The sequence below is a fragment of the Mauremys reevesii genome, linkage group 9 (genome assembly GCF_016161935.1).
Source record: "Mauremys reevesii isolate NIE-2019 linkage group 9, ASM1616193v1, whole genome shotgun sequence".
Lineage (NCBI taxonomy): Eukaryota > Metazoa > Chordata > Testudines > Geoemydidae > Mauremys > Mauremys reevesii.
Window position 1 is genome coordinate 76,861,517 of NC_052631.1, and position 20,019 is coordinate 76,881,535.

General features: G+C 41.0%; 1 protein-coding gene across 1 annotated transcript in view; it reads right to left on the minus strand.

Annotated features, from left to right (window-relative positions):
- Positions 1-416: 416 nt before the first annotated feature.
- Positions 417-20,019, minus strand: part of SH3BGRL (SH3 domain binding glutamate rich protein like) — a 58,520-nt gene continuing 38,917 nt past the window's right edge. Inside the window, exons 3-4 of the mRNA XM_039488417.1 lie at positions 13,057-13,137; positions 417-5,417 (exon numbers count right to left, since the gene is read on the minus strand). Coding sequence (XP_039344351.1) covers positions 5,385-5,417; positions 13,057-13,137 — 114 coding nt within the window. The 3' untranslated portion in view covers positions 417-5,384. The remainder of the gene's footprint in view (positions 5,418-13,056; positions 13,138-20,019) is intronic.

Genomic DNA, 20,019 nt, shown 5'->3' on the forward strand with positions numbered 1-20,019 from the left:
TCACTGGGAAAGCATTCATAGACCAGCTCAGTTTACTGAAAGATTCTGGGATATTCCCCCAGAAGTCTTAGTGCCACCCCGAGGGACTGCAGTACCAGTGTGGACACAGCAGCTCAACTGTTATTTTGCAGTGACCACTTTCACTCAAAGTAGACTAACTTGAGAGAAGTAACTTGAGAATAGATAACTCAACTTACCTCTGCAGTGAAACAATAGCCACAAAATTTATAACCCTTAATAAATTGCTAGCGAGGACTCCTCTACATCCAAGTTAAACATGGATTAAATTAGCAGTACATACAGCAGAGGCATTCCAGTTCCCAATATATTTCCAAATAACTTGAGTAATGAGTACATGACACTGAAATGCTTCAACAATATACAGGATAAGAATATGGAAAAAAAAATGAACAAAACTGTGTATAGTAAAAATTTATTATTACAGTGCACACCACTGTAACATGAAACAGCAAGTTAAGTAAACATTAAATGCAGACATGCAGTTTTTATTGCAGATTTTTGGAATTCATTTTTTATTGAAGAGCTTTGCATTTCTGAGTAACAATATTCTTTTCTTTTAAGACTAAATTTTTAAAACAGTAAACAAAACATGAAATGAATCTGTGTTATACAAGTGAAACATATAAAGCAAAAGCAAATGGGATTCCTTGTGATGAGAGACCACAAAAGCCACTGTTCCTAAATGACATTATGGACCACTTATTAAAATACCAAATAATGTCAAGTGAGAGTGGAAGATGCAACAGAACTAAGACACTATTCAAAGACAAGACAGTAACTGTGATAACTGCTCTCAGTTCTGCTTTATTCTGTTTTAGAAACAAGAAAAAAGTTCATCCTACAAATAGGTAAGTAAATATGCCCTTTCCTCATTCAGAAACATTCTTTAAAAACCTAAACACACACATACAAATAATAGTTCAACTGAAAACACATGAATATAGTTTGGAATTCTGGTGACAATGTACAGTACAATTTATGGTTGGGAATTCAGTTTAGTGCTTCTATAGCATCTAGTAGAAAGATTGCTAGCTGGTTTAATCACTAAACACGCAAAGCACATAGACCCTCTGAGAGCTATCATTTGGCTACTGAATCAACCAGCCAGATCAGATATTAGAACTGCAGTGAGTTAGGACTCAATCCTGGAAATCCTCACTCCTATTGGCACTCTTTTATTAGTCAGGGTTACTCACATAAGTAAGGATTGCAGGACCAGGCCCTTAATATGTTGTTTCCTAATCTGCTGATGGAGGATTATTTTACCAGGGAACTTCATTCTGAAGCTGCATCTATATAGCCTGATCTTGTCAGATTCAAACTCAAAACTGCCATTGAACTCAACATGACTTTCACATGTATGAAGACAGCAGGACTGGGCCCCAAGACAAATAATTTTTTTATCTTACAGAGCTGATATAAATACAGAACCTCTAAATAAAGGTGAATGTTAGATTTCTGTCCCACCTACTTAGTATCACTGCAGCAATCGCCACATTACAAAAATGAACTGTGTTTTAGTTTAATGTAATATCAAACATGTGACCCACTGTCCTTCCTGCAACCAGTATGAACATGTCCCACTCTATTATAGACAGGTTCAACCAAGTTCAATATCCACTGTGGCAAAGCAGGCTAGGTTGTCTAACAAGCTTTACTACAAAAGGTGCTGAAGCTGGTTGACCTATCCAGCACACTCTAGATCAGTGGTGCTCAACCTTTCCAGGCTACTGTCCCCCTTTCAGGAGTCTGATTTGTCTTGCGTACCCCCCAAGTTTCATCTCACTTAAAAACTACTTGCTTACAAAATCAGACATTAAAATACAAAAGTGTAACAGCACACTATTACTGAAACATTGCTGACTCTCTCATTTTTACCATATAATTAATAAATCAATTGGCATATAAATATGGTGCTTATATTTCAATATACAGGGCAGTATAAACAAGTCATTGTATGAAATTTTAGTTTGTACTGACTTTGCTAGTGCTTTTTATATAGCCTGTTGTAAAACTTGGCAAATATCTAGATGAGCTGATGTACCCCCTGGAAAATCTGTGTGCCTCGGGGGGTACATGTACCCCTAGTTGAGAACCATTGATCTAGATCAATTAGGTTCAACATTAGTTTGGGGAGGGAGTGTAGATGTGGGGTAGGAACTGTATTTGACACACATTTTCTAACACAGATCATTTAAGTGGTGTGGATACATCGATGAGACTAATAATCTTAATTCCAGCAACAGGGCATGAAACTATTGATATGAATTAATAGTAATGGGGGGGGCGGGGAGGGGAATGTACTCACATTAATTTTGTGGCTGCTACAGATACTGAAATTTTAAAGCAACTCTTTTGGTTGAATATCCTCAGATTTGCTTTGCAAGCTAAACGAAGAGGATCCTTTCCAACACTGAAAATACCAAGCCAAAAACGCCCAACAAAAATCAAACTAATATGAGAAAAAACATTCTAAAACAATTTTATTGGAATGATACATCAATAATTAGTAAGAAAGAAAGTCTGATGCCTCGTCACCTTACCTTCTATATAGGAAAAAAAAGGGGCAGGAAGAAATGTACAAGTTCGTCTTAAGATGCAACATCCATAACTGACATAAAAACATAGTAATGTGAACCACAGAACCAATGTGTTGAGACCACCACACAGGTATATTCTCACCTCGGTCACTCCTAAACACATGCATGAAATCTACATTAATACTAATGAGAGTTCTACACGCAGGCCAAAACAAGAACAGACCACTTAGATATTTTTCAGTTTGTGTTCATGCTTTGTGCCCCAGACACCAGAAGAAATAAGCCAGTTCTTGTCCTCACACTGCTTCCTCAGGAATGCAGATGCAATTTACGTGTTACCACCTGGCAAAGAAGAGGGACTGGAAGGGGGAACTGACATTGCTTTCTTAAAACTTGGCAACTTTCTCAAAGATCAGAAATAGAGATGACCTTGTTTCAGAATGTTTTGTGTCACTGAGCTGACAAAATTCGGCAATAATTTTCAGTTATAGCTTCTTCAAATAATGGATGCAATTCGCAAAACGTAATGCCACATTTTGTTTACACAGGAAACACAGCAAATCATCAGGAGTATAGCAACCTGTGTGTCAAATTCCATTTTCTTCACAAAACTCCTTTCGATATTCTTATTCATTTCCTCAAACTCGTCTACTGATAGAAGAGATACTTTCTTATATATAAAGACTAAATCATGCTGAATCATGAAAGGCAGATACTTGATTTAAAACAACAAAAATAAAACCCCCAACAATAGTCTCCTCCCCTCCCCAGCAATTAATAGTAAGCCTTCAAGAGAGAAAGCACAAAATATGCTATGGGTTCCATCCTGAAGATTAGGCAACATTTAACTGTCCTACTTTCATATACACAGGGACAAGGGTCAGGCATCTGCAAGCAGAAACTACAAAATATCTATTCCCAGGCTCAAAATTAGAAAAACATGGACTAAATGCTAATGTAACTAGCCAGGTTCCAAACAGCATTACAGGCCGAGTCCTGCTCATGCTGAAATCTATGGGAATTTTGCCATTGACTTGTGTGGGAGCCAGACTGCTCTCACAACTGTGCAAGGAAAAACATTTCTCTGCTACTTATTTAGGTGTTGAAAACTACACTTCTTGCACCTGGGGAAATGCAGAGCCCAAAAGAAATATGTTGGCAATAGGAAAATATTTAATTATTCTGTTGTAGAGTATAATTAAGTCTTTACTTCTATCCTGTCACTAATTTTGGATCTTAGAATTATAAATGTCTCAGGAAGCATTTTAAAGCACTGCATAACTTTTATTGCATCAATATAAGTAACTGCATGGCCATGATATGCTACAGTTTGCAAGCGGCATAAAACCTTTATAAGTCTTTTGCTGATCTATACCACGTGATTCTATGTTGTTATAAAGCAGATGAAAATAAAATTTGTGTGCTGTGCTTGTAGAATGCCCCTGCAACTACAGTAAAGGCTACATATATCATTGTTTTATGGTGTCGATGCATTCTGGAAGGAAGAGTGGTTTATACTGTGCAAGATATTTAAAAATCACACATGTACATTTTAAAACTACTCCTTACCACTTCAGGTGCACCTATAATTAGGATTTTAAATCAGTCTTCATGATTTTCCAGTGGATGGCCATAATATGCAGGCTATGTGAATTCCCCTTTGCCAAATATATGATGTATACCTAAGGCATGGAATGGGTGAATATTGCACTTGGTGAATTCACGGATACAGAATGCTGTTCTTTAATTGGATTCACTAATTCCATGGCAATACAAATCAACTTTTAAAACTTGAAAGAAACCCCCCACACTCAATTACAATACTTCTTACAACTCAAACATTTACTTTTAGTTCCCCATATGAAAAACTACTATATGCAACTAGTAACGACTAGAACGTGCAACCAAATGCCTAAAACTATAAACAATGTGACCCTGTAGAATATTACATTAAAGGCTTTAGCTCTTACACATGTAAGGAAATGCCATTTCTGGCCATTTTGGCTTATTTGTGATACTGCCTAGGAATTAGTCCATATTGTATTTCACTGAAGTGCACTAAATCTAGCACAGACACGTAATCAAGTCATGGTTAGAGAGCTATGTGGTGAACGTGCCAATGGAAATGTTATCCACTGCTCAATCTCTTTTTTTGTGGAAAAGGCCCACATTGGTCGCTTAAATGAGAAATACATGGCAATGTTTGTTTTTGTTTTTTTAGAGCTGTACAATGTGTTACAATACAATTTTAAATCTTCATTCTACAAAAGAGCAAATGTCATAATTTCCATAAGCGATTGCAATGGTTACTACACTACACAACACTTAGAATTTCATTTTAAGCCACAATTTAAAAAGACATTGAGAAATTACTGTCTTTTTGTATTGTTCAATAACATTTGAGGCAATTCAGGCACTAGAGTTATTTGATAAGGTTTTATGTTGTTGATTGTTTTCTCCTATGTTTAAATAGCTGGATATTTAGGTGTAAGTTTATCTGCAGAATTAGTACTAAAATAGGTTTTCTTTAAGTTTACAAAAAATGGACGCAATTGCCCAGACATAGTTTAAACCACTTTAAATCAATCATTTCTAATTGATTCAGTTATCTATGCTTCTAACTTTGCAATAGTGTCTTCCATGCTCTCTACCCTAATGTTCCCATATTCACCGTGTTCAAATTTATATTCATGTACCGTGGATGCTGCAAGCACCAATCAAAATGTTAGAAATTAAATCTATTTTTCTTGAAGCAGAGACAATTTTCTATTTTATAAAAAGCTGTGGAAGTTCTCTTTACAGAACATTTAAGGCAGTTGAGATTCATGCTTGCTGCTTCGCCAGTGCTTCAGCTTCCTGAAATAATAAAATAAGGATTAATAAGTACTTTATCAAAGGTAGCAATCTGTACATATTTGTTACGAGTGGACATCTGTACTACATGATAAAAAAATCACAGTGATATATAGCCAAAAAAGCAAGTCGCCCTGAGCCTTCAAGTCAAATGAAGATCTCCCATTTACTTCTCTGGGGCAAGGTCCTGCCATACATTGATAAGGGCCCACTCCCCTAAAGTGCTAAGTATCCTCAGCTTCCACTGAATTCAAATGGGAGTTGCAGGTGTAATCAAAGAATGCATGTTCTCTCCACTAGCTACTAGGTTTTCCAGACCATGATAGGTCATGTTTGCTATCCAAATGGTGTGTTAAAAGTAAAAGATCAGATTTAATATTTTCTTTCATTATTCATGTTATGCTACAAAAAAATGATTAAAACATTGTTAAAGCCTAGAGGATGACAGACTTTTTGAAGCATGACTGCTAGGTAAGATGGGGGAGGGGGGAACTTTGTATAAAAAAGCATGAAGCAATTTCAGTATGGAAATATAAAACAGGTTCTTGGAGAGATTTAATTTACCATCTAAATTAATACTATGATGCAGTGAGAAGTGGCTAATTAACTTTGTCGTAACAGAAACAATGTAACAGACGTCAACTAAGCTCTAGAATTGCTTAGTAATGAGAATTTTCAGAAGAAACGGTAAAAAAAATACCCCACACCGTCTGGTCTTCAGTTTTCAGAAGGAAAGGGAATAGATTGACAAAATGGAAGGAACGCAAAAGGAGACTTACTTTTCTCAAAATCACTTTTGCTATTGTCCTTATTTCTTAATAAAAATTAAGATTAAATTTAATTAGATTTTAATGCCAATTAGATCCACTATAAGTTTCTTCACACTAAGGGCCAGATTTCCAAGACCTCAGCACTCAGGATCTTCCACTGTGGTACTTATGGCCAGATTTTCAAAAAGAGACCATCACACAATGTGCTGAGCTTTTTTGAAAATCTGGCCATTTATTTTGGTGCTTAAATGGGAGCAGAGCTCTTTTGAAACTCTGGCACTACACATCATGAGCGTGAACAGTTCTGTCTGGTTTACAAATATGCAATAGAAGTAAATCAATACTCAGAAAAGAGAAATCTATGCAAAATTTTTACAAAATTCCTCACATGAAGGAGAAGAGAAGAGGCACAGTGATTGACTTCAGCCAAAGGGGAGTACGTGCCCTGCATATTTCCATAATCTTAGAATTGGTGGGTGATTCTAGGTTTTTGGGGTTTTTTTGGCCATTTGCCTGTGTATCATATCTTACTCCCTTTAAATTCAAGAGCGTGGGAACAGCGTGTAGCTCTGCACCACTGATTCAGGTCTCCTATACTCCCTGTAATCTGTACTCTGCTCTGATGGCAGAGCATCAATCACCTGGTGGTATGGGAGGCATCCACACAATGTTTATTCATTGGGGAGGTGGCACAGAAGGAGGGTGGGAAAGGAGCAGAGAGGAACGAGGGGCAATAGGACAGGGGAGGAAAAAGATGCCCCATGTTTTCCAGAGAGTAGCAGTATCTCACAGGGCAGCATGGAACAGATGAAAGGTGTTGTGCTTCTTGTCAGTTTCTAGCAGCTCCCTCTGGCCAGAGGCCAGCCCGCTATGCCAGAGAGAAAGGCACCACAGTCCAGCCCTTTGGGAGCAGGGAGCTCAGAACACCCCTCCCATCACAAAGTGCACTCCATAGAAAACACATGGCCCTATTTCTCTCAAAGGTCAATCAACTTCCCTTCTTTCTCAGACCCAAACCTGCAAGATATTTAGGAGGGGCTCAGCTCTTCAGAGGATCGGGCCCCTTGCTACTCTCCCCTTTCAAAACCTTCCTTAAAGCTAGTTTCACCCATGATGCCTTTCACTGAGCACACTGTCAGCCCTTAACAAACAATGAGTCATAAGCTTTAACTCCTCAAGTCATGCATGCATGCAAGAGACCAGCATCCCTTGAAGCCTGGAACATTAATGTATCAAGCTGTCTGTATTTACTTTATTCCAGTGTTATCTATAGGATCATGTATTTCCCCCCCTAAGTGTGCAGAGCATTGAACAAACCACTGATGCTCAATAAGTAGCTATTTGTTTCTCTAATAATGTTGTATTGTAATGTCCTAATGCTCTTCACTTTACATAACACCTTTGTACAGCTGTCAAACAAATTCTCTGAATCTCTCACGGAACACAGAGGGCGTGCTGTCAAAACTCATCTCTCCCAGATGTGTGGTATGCAGCTGCTCTGATACCTCCTTCCATTTTACATAACACTGTTCAAAGGGATTATGTAGATAGCTATTATATAATGTAGCCAAGCATGGTTCCTCCAGCTGCAAGGATGTTTTCCTTAACTGCCATACACTGATATCCAAACATTTTAAGGTAAATTTCTCATTTTAACTAACAGCCAATCAGTCTGATCTGCTAGCATTTAGTGGGAGCACACTTGCCAGAAGTTTGGCTGATAGCAAAAGTAATAGCAACTCTGTGGGTACAAGTCACATAGTATAGGGTTATCTCCCATTTACTAAATGGTCCCCTAAAAATTTAAGGCAATATAGGGATTAAATAAATAATACTACTGCACCTGTTTCTCTCTTTTTTACAATGATCTTTTCCTTCCAATCACCCTTAATCAGGCTGACAAATGGCCGCACCCACCAGGAGTGTGCGTTTTCCTTCACTGCAGTTAAGTGTCGGTCAAAGAATTAATCAAGTTGGTTATGTCATCTGTGATGTTTCTACATGGGACATCAGCGATAGCACCCTACAGGATCCAGCCCTCTAAGTGCCCACCAGTCCCACTGAACCTCATTGACTTCAGTGGGAGGGGAGCATGCTCAGCACCTTCCAGAACCAGGTTCAGTTTGAGCAATCTGCTTCTATTGATAGATACACAGTTCACTGACTTCAGTGGGGCTGCATGGCTGGAACAGAACAGAATCTGGCCCAGCGTGTTTTTGTCTTTCAGTCTGACTGAACTCCTTGGGGGCACATCGAGTGCGGAGCCCAAGTAGGCAGGCTGTGTGCGCAGAGATTTCTGAGCACATGGTGTGTATGTGGGTGTGTAGGAATTCTCTTGTCACAGCTGTGGGACTGCTCCACAGCTCCTACTGCAGCAGCTCCTGCTCTGGCAGGTCTGGCCTGCTCCCAAAAGCTCTGAGAATGACATCGCTCACAGAGCCAAAGTCTTCGCTGTAGAAATCGGGCCCTCCTACGTGGTAGAAATGCACTGGTTCCACTGCACGCAGGGACCTCAATGCCTGGAGGGCTGGGGCTAGGATTTGCCCCCAGAGAGTTTTTTTGCATGAGCAAAAAGTGATTGCAGGTACGAGTGACTGGGGCTAGTTTTTGTGCATTTGTCCAATCTGCACAGATTCTGTTCAATATTCTGCAGATGCTCCCAAAACCTGACATGGGTGCATTTAAAATATCCCTAAGGAATTTAAATAAGTATTGCATTGTGCGCAATTGGCTTTTTGACCCCACTAAACATTAATATGGGCATGTACCACTGTCTTTTGTTACTCTGGGACTTTGTAGATCTGAGACACAGAAAGAATGGGCCATATTCATCGCTAGTGTAACTCCACTGATATCAATGGAGCTACCTCAGGAGATCAATCTTGAGCCTCAACCTGACTGCAACTGCACCTGTTAATACTAACTGCTCACAGACTATCTTAGCTCAGGCGTCTGGATGAAATGTATGCAGAATGGAGCATTTCAAGTCACCTCCTAATTCTTAAATAAATAAAGTTTATCTATGTGAACAAAAGGGCTGGTACTAAAAACCTTAACAGTGACTCAGGAATCCTAATGTCCTCCAGTAAAATGCATAAAGCATTCATGTCCTATCACATCAAAATCAAGGGAGGAATTCAGTTTGGTGGATCTGTATTTCAGCAACCCACTTTATAAATGGTAAAGAAAAGACACAGCTTCAGGTAATGGAGGGTGTGGAAGAAAAGAACATTCTAAGATTGATCTATCTATGGCAAATCGCTTGCAAAAAACCTGAGCAGCATATTCAAAACATGTTCTGTTGACATTCAAATAAACAAGCCACTAAGATTTTGCTTTTTAAAATTTTTTTTTTTTGCCTCTCTTTCAATTTCTTTTTCCCAGGATTCTAGTGAAATTTACTAGACTGGAAGTTCCTCTGAGCAGGGATTGTGTACAGAAGACACTGTCCAAAGTCAACAGACATCAAATACTAATGCAGGGCCTGATCTAGCTCCTATTTCAGTCAACAGGGGCTTTGTCATTAACTTAAATGGAATCAGGATTGGGGCCACTGTGAAGTTACAAAACTAATGTCAACTATTACAGTAACAAGTCTGCACAATGAATCATCCTGGTCTAAAGGTTTTGTGTGAGTGTGAGAGAGAGAGAGAAGACAAGCCTCTTGGTAAATCCTCCAAATACATGGAGCAGTAACGCCCATGCTCAAAGCAAAAGTCTTTAGAAAGTGAATGTCAGATCCACTGGAATACAAACACACAGCAACCACAACACATTAACAGACAAAACATGACATTACCTATTGTGATTGGACAAGGACAAAAGAGCTATGAACAGGCTTGCTGCTTCGCAAGCAACCCCTTGTGACCTGCAGGTCGCTACACAGGTAGTCTACCTCAGTTTCCCCTCAATGACTCACAAAAGAAGTCTCTGTTCAGAAATACTCCTCCTTGGGGTCTGGTTTCATGGGCATGACATTCAACATAAACACACACAAAAAGTCTAACCATAGCCTTAAACTGAGTACAGCGCCTCCTCTCTTAGGTACTGTCTCAAAACTCCCCAAGTGTCTCAGGAACTTTCCTGCTTTGGCAAGCCACTCCCAGTCCTTCATTGCTGGGGCAACTCCTCATACTTCTCTGGAGTCTGCTCTCCCTAGCCCTCTGACTTCCAGGCCAAAACTTTTCCCCACTAGCAAAGGGTCTCCTGCAAGAGCTTCTAGCTCATTGCATTTCCTCTGCCATAGCTTCCTTCAGTTCTGCCTCCTCAAACACTCCCCACTCGCTGCAGGTTCCTGCTGCACTTTACAAGGGAATCATCTCATCCCCTCTGAAGTGTGCCTATTTAGTAACTAGTGGGGCTATCAAGTGATTAAAAAAATTAATGGTGATTAATTGTGCAAATAAAAAAATCTCAATTAATTGTGCGACTAATCACGCTGTTAAATAATAATAGAATACCATTTAAATATTTTTTGATGTTTTCTACATTTTCAAATATACTGATTTCAATTACAACACAGAATACAAAATGCACAGTGCTTACTTTATATTAATTTTTATTACAAATATTTGCAAACTAAAAAAACAAAAATAGTATTTTTCAATTCCCCCACTACAAGTACTGTAGTCAAATCTCTTTATCATGAAAGTTGAATTTAATGTAGAATTATGTACAAAAAAATACATTAAAAAATAAAACAATGTAAAATGTAAAGCCTACAAGTCCACTCAGTCCTACTTCTTGTTCAGCCAATCGCTCAAACAAACAAGTTTGTTCACATTTAAGGAGATACTCCTGCGCCCTTCTTGTTTACAATGTCACCTGAAAGTGAGAACAGACGTTCGCATAGCACTGTCATAGCCGGCGTCACAAGGTATTTACATGCCAGATGCGCTAAAGATTCAGACGTCCCTTCATGCTTCAACCACCATTCCAGAGGACACGCATCCATGCTATAACAGGTTCTGCTCGATAACGATTCAAAACAATGCGGACCAATGCATGTTCATTTTCATCATCTGAGTCAGATGCCACCAGCAGAAGATTGGTTTTCTTTTTTGGTGGTTCAGGTTCTGTGGTTTCCTCATCGGAATGTTGCTCTTTTAAGACATCTAAAAGCATGCTCCACACCTCGTCCCTCTCAGATTTTGGAAGGCACTTCAGATTCTTAAACCTTGGGTCGAGTGCTGTATCTATCATTAGAAGTCTCACATTGGTACCTTCTTTGCGTTTTGTCAAATCTGCAGTGGAAGTGTTCTTAAAACAAACATGTTTTGTTTGTCATCAACCGAGACTGCTATAACATGAAATATATGGCAGAATGAGGGTAAAACAGAGCAGGGGTGTAGTGGGGTGGTCATCCCGCTCATACCCTGTAGGGGTTAAAGCAGCCCTGGAGAGGGCTGTGGCAGAAAAGCTAGGCTGATTGGGAAAACAGCCACAGCGGTAGCCAGTGCAATCAGGGTCCAGCTGGCCCTTATAAGAGGGCAGTGGGCCAGAAAAAGACACATTCTCTCTAGCTTCAGAGAGAGAAGGACCTGGCTGCCTGGGAAGCTGAGAAGGGTATCTAGAGCGGAGTAGTGATGGGGAAGGGCAAAGGGAGCTGGGGAGCTCCAGCCTAGCAAAAGCCCCAGGCTGCAGGCCGCGTTAAGGGCCCATAAAGGTACTGGGGCTGCAGAGGGGCAGCCCGGATTTAGGCAGAGGCAGCTGGTCCAATCCCCCTTCCCGATGATGAGTGGTTTATAGACTGGAGTCTGCCCCAGGGAGTGGGGGCTAGATGATGACTGGCCACTGAGGCAAGATGGGGGTAGGAGGTTGGGGGTTCCCCGGGATGGGGAGACACAAATTGAGGGTTACTGCGGGGGGCAGGACCCTGACCTAGAGGGGCACCAGGGTCCTGGAGGGCCATGGGGCCAGCGGCAGGCGGGACACCGGTCTGCAGAGGGCACTCTGGGCTGGGAAGAGCTAATTCCCTAGACGACCAGCAGGAGGCGCCGCACCGGTGAGTTGTCACCCCGCCACAAGGGGACATAGAACTCTCCCCCAAGGAGTTCAGTCACAAATGTAATTAACACATTTTTTTTAAAACGAGCATCATCAGCATGGAAGCATGTCCTCTGGAATGGTGGCTAAAGCATGAATGGGCATATGAATGTTTAGCATATCTGGCACGTAAATGCCTTGCAATGCTAGCTACAAAAGTCCCATGCAAATGCCTGTTCTCACTTATTGGTGACACTGTAAATAAGAAGAGGGAAGCATTATCTTCTGTAAATGTAAACAAACTTGTTTGTCTTGGCCGTTGGCTGAACAAGAAGTAGGACTGAGTGGACTTGTAGGATCTAAAAGTTTTAGATTGTTTTGTTTTTGAATGCAGTTATCTAACAAAAAGGAATCTACCTTTGTAAGTTGCACTTTCACGATAAAAGAGATTGCACTACAGTACTTGTATGAGGTGAATTGAAAAATACTATTTCTTTTGTTTATCATGTTACAGTGCAAATATTTGTAATAAAAATATAAAGTGAGCACTGTACATTTTGTATTCTGTATTGTAACTGAAGTCAATATATTTGAAAACGTAAAAAAATCCCAAAATATTTAATAAATTTCAATTGTGATTCTATTGTTTAACAGTGCGATTAAACTGTGATTAATCACGATTAATTTTTTTAATTGCGATTCATTTCTTTGAGTTAATCGCATGAGTTAACTGCGATTAATCGATAGCCCTAGTAACTACGATTTGCTGTCCCTCCCACCCTCCCCCCCCAGGGCCTCTAGCCTATAAACAGGGTCAGCCACCCTGTTACAAGAGTGTAAATAAAAGTTGTATACATTAGTCTGAAACAATACAGAATACCACCTACCTTTGAACCAGGAGGAGCAGTCAAGCCTAAAAAAGCATACACTGCATTATTCTCTCTAGCTTCGAAGAAAGCTTCATAATCCTTCATGGAAGAGAGGGGGAGAGGGAGAGAGAGAGAGAGAGAGAAAGATTATGAGCCATCCAAAAATAAAGGATTAGTTCGCTATAGTTTACCCAAGTCCACACTGAGCAAACAAACACTTCAGGACTTGTGTGGCCTAAAGCACAATTCAGACGGTCAATTCATATTTCTAGCACTAATTCTGGTATCCGTAAATTTAAAATTTAGTACTTGAGAAAGATGCCAGGATGGCAACAGGTAAACCACAAGCAGTGAGAGCTTCACCAGTATGCCTTGACCTTGACTGGAAAGCACCACATTCATGGCAATTCAGTCCTTGGTCTCTGCTGTTACTGCTGATAATTGTGCCAGATGAAGGCAGCAAATGCTATGGCATGGACGCCTCTCCACAAGGACAGAGCTGAGCCCCCTAGCTCCCCTTGTTTCATCAGGGGAGATGTCAACGTGTTGCTACTAATCTGAGACAGCTTCAAACCTATTATCTGAAAATGAAAAGCTACACTTCTTCGTGTTACTAATCCTCAAGTCACAGCCTTGCCATTACACTGGCATTGTTTTCAATGCTTTTGTGTATGTGAATGCACAAAAGCAAGTGGTTCTCCTCACTCTAAAGGCAAACATCTGCCTTTACACACTGCTTTGAGGTAAGCTCGGTTAATGCACTAACCCAGTAAACACTAGATTGTCTCTGCCTCATAATGTTTGGTGCTCAATTAAAGTTACTGAACTGCAGCACTAACATACACAGCCCCTTCTCGGGAGGCAAGGGGAGCTGGAGAATGAGGGAGAAACCACCACCACCACACACACCCTGCTTTCTGTGTATTTTCTAACACACAGAATGCAAGTCTGCCTTGAGCACAGAGACTCTATCCACACTTATCAGACCCATGAGCAAAGAGCTACACAATGAAACTGGTTTTGACAAACACAGTTGTGAAACACTGGCTAATCACGCTTAGGAGGCTTGCATAAGCCACCCGTCACTTCGATTACCACACACATCTCTAGCTCTGATTTCCAAAGTCACATTACAGACCTAATGCAGGATTTTTTTCCTACCCTTTCTCCCCCTTTTCACTGAAGCTGTAACACTGATTCTCTCTGCGTCTGATGGGGATGCTTTTGATGCAAGAATCCTGGCAAGCCATCTAGCTGTGGAATGCCAGTAATATGGAGAATGCTGAGTTGTGGGTTGAAGTTAGTGAGGGAGCTGCCATTGAGGGCAGGCTGCTTCACATGCCCTTCCATGAACAGGCGGAAGCATGAGAAATGAGCTGAATCAAAATGCTGTAGACTAGAATCTGCAGGGGAATGCTGTGGGCAGGAGCAATATCCCATGAGGCACTGTGGCAGTTGGGAAGAGAGGGCGAAACAAGGAACTACCAGTTTGTGTGAATTGGAGATCGCAGACGTCCGACTGTTAAATTTGAACGTGTAACTTTCAGGTTTTAGTTTTTTAAATAACGTGTACAGATTTGTTAAATCCTCCCTGAAGCCCTTAGGCTGATACATGCTGGAGTCGTTTGATAACAAGTGTTTTGATTGTCCTGCTTCTGCGTGGTCCAGCAACCTGATTCCTAGCACAACTACTAGGAAAGCAACCTGTTCAGCTACAGAAGAGGGTGACCCTTGCATGGCAAGTTATTGATGCATAGAGTTTATAATTGCAGTTTATAAGTGTGAGCAACAAGGCTGATGTCAAGGTGGGAGTCTGCTATACACCACCAGACCCGGGGGTAGGGTAGATGAGGCTTTCTTCCAGCAACTAACAGAAGTTACTAGATCACAGGCCCTGGTTCTCATGGGAGACTTCAATCACCCTGATATCTGCTGGGAGAGCAATACAGCAGTGCACAGACAATCCAGGAAGTTTTTGGAAAGTGTAGGAGACAATTTCCTGGTGCAAGTGCTGGAGGAACCAACTAGGGGCAGAGCTCTTCTTGACCTGCTGCTTACAAACCGGGAAGAATTAGTAGGGGAAACAAAAGTGGATGGGAATCTGGGAGGCGGTGACCATGAGATGATCGAGTTCAGAATCCTGACTCAAGGAAGAAAGGAGAGCAGCAGAATACGGACCCTGGACTTCAGAAAAGCAGACTTTGACTCCCTCAGGGAACTGATGGGCAGGATCCCCTGGGAAAATAACATGAGGGGGAAAGGAGTCCAGGAGAGCTGGCTGTATTTTAAAGAATCCTTATTGAGGTTGCAGGAACAAACCATCCTGATCTGTTGTAAGAATAGTAAATATGGCAGATGACCAGCTTGGCTAAATAGTGAAATCCTTGCTGATCTTAAACACAAAAAAGAAGCTTACAAGAAGTGGAAGACTGGACAAATGACAGGGAGGAGTATAAAAGTATTGCTCAGGCATGCAGGAGTGAAATCAGGAAGGCCAAATCACACTTGGAGTTGCAGCTAGCAAGGGATGTTAAGAGTAACAAGAAGGGTTTCTTCAGGTTATGTTAGCAACAAGAAGAAAGTCAAGGAAAGTATGGGCCCCTTACTGAATGAGGGAGGCAACCTAGTGACAGAGGATGTGGAAAAAGCTAATTTTTTTATGCTTTTTTTTTTTGCCTCCGTCTTCACGAACAAGATCAGCTCCCAGACTACTGCACTGAGCAGCACAGCATGGGGAGGAGGTGACCAGCCCCCTCTGGAGAAAAATGTGGTTCAGGACTATTTAGAAAAGCTGGAGGAGCACAAGTCCATGCGGCCGGATGCACTGCATCCGAGGGTGCTAAAGGAGTTGGCGGATGTGATTGCAGAGCCATTGGCCATTATCTTTGAAAACTCATGGCGATCCGGGGAGGTCCCAGGTGACTGGAAAAAGGCTAACATAGTGCCCATCTTTTAAAAAGGGAAGGAGAAGAATCCGGGGAACTACAGGCCAGTCAGCCTCACCTCAGTCCCTGGAAAAATCATGGAGCAGGTCCTCAAGGAATCAATTCTGAAGCACTTAGAGGAGAGGAAAGTGATCAGGAACAGTCAGCATAGATTCACCAAGAGCAAGTCATGCCTGACTAACCTAACTGCCTTCTATGATGAGATAACGGCTCTGTGGATGAGGGAAAGCAGTGGATGTGTTATTCCTTGACTTTAGCAAAGCTTTTGATACGGTCTCCCACAGTATTTTTGCCAGCAAGTTAAAGAAGCATGGGCTGGATGGAAATCTGGCTAGATCGTCGGGCTCAACAGGTAGTGATCAATGGCTCCATGTCTAGCTGGCAGCCGGTATCAAGCGCAGTGCCCCAAAGGTTGGTCCTGGGGCTGGTTTTGTCCAATATCTTCATTAATGATCTGGAGGATCTCGTGGACTGCACCCTCAGCCAGTTTGCAAATGACAAATGGTAGATACGCTGGAGGGTAGAGATATCATACAGAGGGACCTAGACAAATTAGATGATTGAGCCAAAAGAAATCTGATTAGGTTCAACAAGGACAAGTGCAGAGTCCTGCACTTAAGATGGAAGAATCCCATGCACTGCTACAGACTAGGGACTGAATGGCTAGGCAGCAGTTCTGAAGAAAAGGACCTAGGGGTTACAGTGGACGAGAAGCTGGATATAAGTTGATAGTGTGCCCTTGTTGCCAAGAAGGCTAACAGCATTTTGGGCTGTATAAGTAGGAGCATTGCCAGCAGATTGAGGGACGTGATCATTCCCCTCTATTCGACATTGGTGAGTCCTCATCTGGAGCACTGTGTCCAGTTTTGGGCCCCACACTACAAGGAGGATGTGGAAAAATTGGAAAGAGTCCAGCGGAGGGCAACAAAAATGATTAGGGGGCTGGAGCACATGACTTATGAGGAGAGGCTGAGGGAACTGGGATTGTTTAGTCTGCAGAAGAGAAGAATGAGGGGGGATTTGATAGCTGCTTTCAACTACTTAAAAGGGGGTTCCAAAGAGGATGGATCTAGACTGTTCTCAGTGGTACCAGATGACAGAACAAAGAGTAATGGTCTCAAGTTGCAGTGTGGGAGGTTTAGGTTGGGTATTAGGAAAAACTTTTTCACTAGGAGGGTGGTGAAGCACTGGAATGGGTTACCTAGGGAGGTGGTGGAATCTCCTTCCTTAGAGGTTTTAAAGGTCAGGCTTGACAAAGCCCTGGCTGGGATGATTTAGTTGGGGATTGGTCCTGCTTTGAGCAGGGGGTTGGATTAGATGACCTCCTGAGGTCCCTTCCAACCCTGATAGTCTATGATTCTCTCTGCTGTGCATGTTGCACATATACACACAGAACATGCATCCCCAGGTAAAACAAGCAGGCACCAATTCATGTTTACAGTGGAACTGATAAAAATAGAAAGGTGGGGGTCCATGTATAATTTAAGTTCCTGCAAGCTGAATTCCTGTGATTTGGATCCAGCTTTCAAGTAACTGCCAAGTAGAATCATCACTCATGAGAATTTTTGCAGCAACAGAGTGCTGCTCTCTTGGCATTCCTCCTCCAGCTGATGATCCTTTACACATAAAAAGAAACGACATCTATCTTAGCCTATTAGGATCTGAGCAAGTAGCTTAATCTCCCATTAACATCAATGGAAACAGGGGATCTCATCGTCTGGTAGGATCAGAACCTATGGGAACCATACTCTAGACCAGTGGTTCCCAAACCGTGTTCGGCACGATGTGAAGAGGTGTTCCATGAAAGAATTGTAATTAAAAAATAGGGTCTTTAAATTTTATTTTATTTTAAATTTGGCATATTTGAAGCGTACTGTACAACTCTTTTTGAATGACTATAATTTAAACATAAAACTCTTTTTACGGTTATTGATAGATCTTGTACTGAATATCATGGCGTAAAGAGAACGTGGCAGGCAAGCATATTGACGTCTACCCCTTTCGGGCACATTTCAGTTAGTGACGTTGTACCCCTTCCACGCGAGGCTGTGCAAACTGCAGTGGTACGCACACACCATTCTCTTTACACAATGGTGAACATAACATTCACTCAACATGTTGAAACCTGTGGGTCTTTACCGTGTGTGCGATAAGCACAACTGAACTAGCTTCGCCGAAACAATATAAATATTTGTGACAAAGAAAATTCGACAAAAATCAGTATTTCTAAATATTGTTACTAAACCTAATCACCATGGATTTGTGGCTAAAACAAGGAACTTTGAAACAAAAAGCAAGTTCTTCTGGTAGTCCAACTGTGGCCAAAATAAATGAGCAGAATATTGTGACACTTCAAAGTGCGGATGAACAATCACAGTCTTTTGTTACCAAAATATCTGTTAGTACTAGTGAGTTATCCAAGGTGAAAGAATTTCCACCGAAGTATATCAAAAAACAAGAAGCAGCCGGTGTTAAAAGACCGAAACGAAAATATGATGAAAGTTATTTGTCTTTCGGTTTTACATGTGTTGGAAATAAAGATGTTCCTGATACACAGTGCGTCATGTGCAACAAAATACTAGCAAACAGTTCGTTGGCTCCTGCTAAACTTCGTAGGCATTTGGAAACCAAGCATGCTGAATACTAAGACAAAGATGTAAGTTTTTTCAAGAGGCAGTGTGACTCACTTGGAAAATGTAAACTTTCGATGATTAAAATTGCTAAAACAGACAACGAAAGTGCAACAGAGGCATCTTATCGAGTAATTTACCGTATAGCACTTCCTGGAGAAGCTCATGCTATTGGAGAAATGCTTATCAAGCCTTGCGCGAAAGATATTGTAACATGCATGTTGAGCGAGCAGTCTGGTAAAAAAAATGTATGCTGTACAGTTGTCAAATACTGTTGCACGCCGTATTAAAGATCTTGCCGATGACATAGAAAAAGAGCTAGTTTGCCGACTGAAAATTTGCCATGAATATTCATTGCAGCTAGATGAGTCCACTGACGTTTCAGGACTTGCTGTGCTACTAGTATTTGTCCAATACAGATTTAATAATATTATTGAAGAGGGCCTGCTCTTATGTGAATCTCTACAAAGCAACACAATTGAAGAAGAAATATTCAACTGCATCAACAATTTTATCAGAAAGCATGAAATTAGTTGGGGAAAATGTATTGATGTATGTACTGACGGTGCTTGGGCAATGATCGGGAAGTTGAAGGGAGCTGTAACGCGAATCATAAGTGTGGCACCAGAAAGCACTAAGAGCCATTGTGTTCTACACAGACAAGCATCTGCAGTTAAAAAAAATACCAGCATATCTGAAAATTGTGCTTGATGAAGCAGTACAAATTATCAATGTCAAATCTCGACCACTTCAATCCAGGTATTTAAAATTTTCTGCGAGGAAATGGGTAGTCAGCACAAAGTGCTTCTTTTATATACGGAAGTGAGGTGGCTATCCAGAGGAAAAGTGCTTGCGAGGCTTTTTGAGCTTCGTCATGAACTACTGGTATTCTTCCCTTCAGATAATTCAGGATGAAAATTTAATGGCTGTCTGACAAATTCCTCGCAGCTAATGAGACTTGTGTATCTTGCAGATATTTTTGCAAAATTAAATGAAATTAATCTGTTGCTGCAAGGAAAGAATGTGACTATTTTTACTACAATGGATAAAATTTCGCCATTAAAAAAGAAACTGGAATTCTGGGCATCTTCTGTAGAACAGAATAACTTCGACTGCTTCCCTACACTACATGAATTTCTGACTGAAATAAATTCTACAGTCCATGAAGAAGTTTCCAGCACCATTTTACAGCACTTACCTGACTTGCAGGCCTCTTTATTAGAATATTTTCCTACAACTACTGATAATGCTTGGGTTCGAAATCCATTTGTAATTACAGCCAAACCAGTTGGCTTTACTGCGCACGATTATGGAAGCCTAATAGACTTAATTTCTGACTCTGATTTGAAACAAAAGTTTAAGGATCTTCTGCTGAATAATTTTTGGAGCAGCCTATAGAAGAGTAC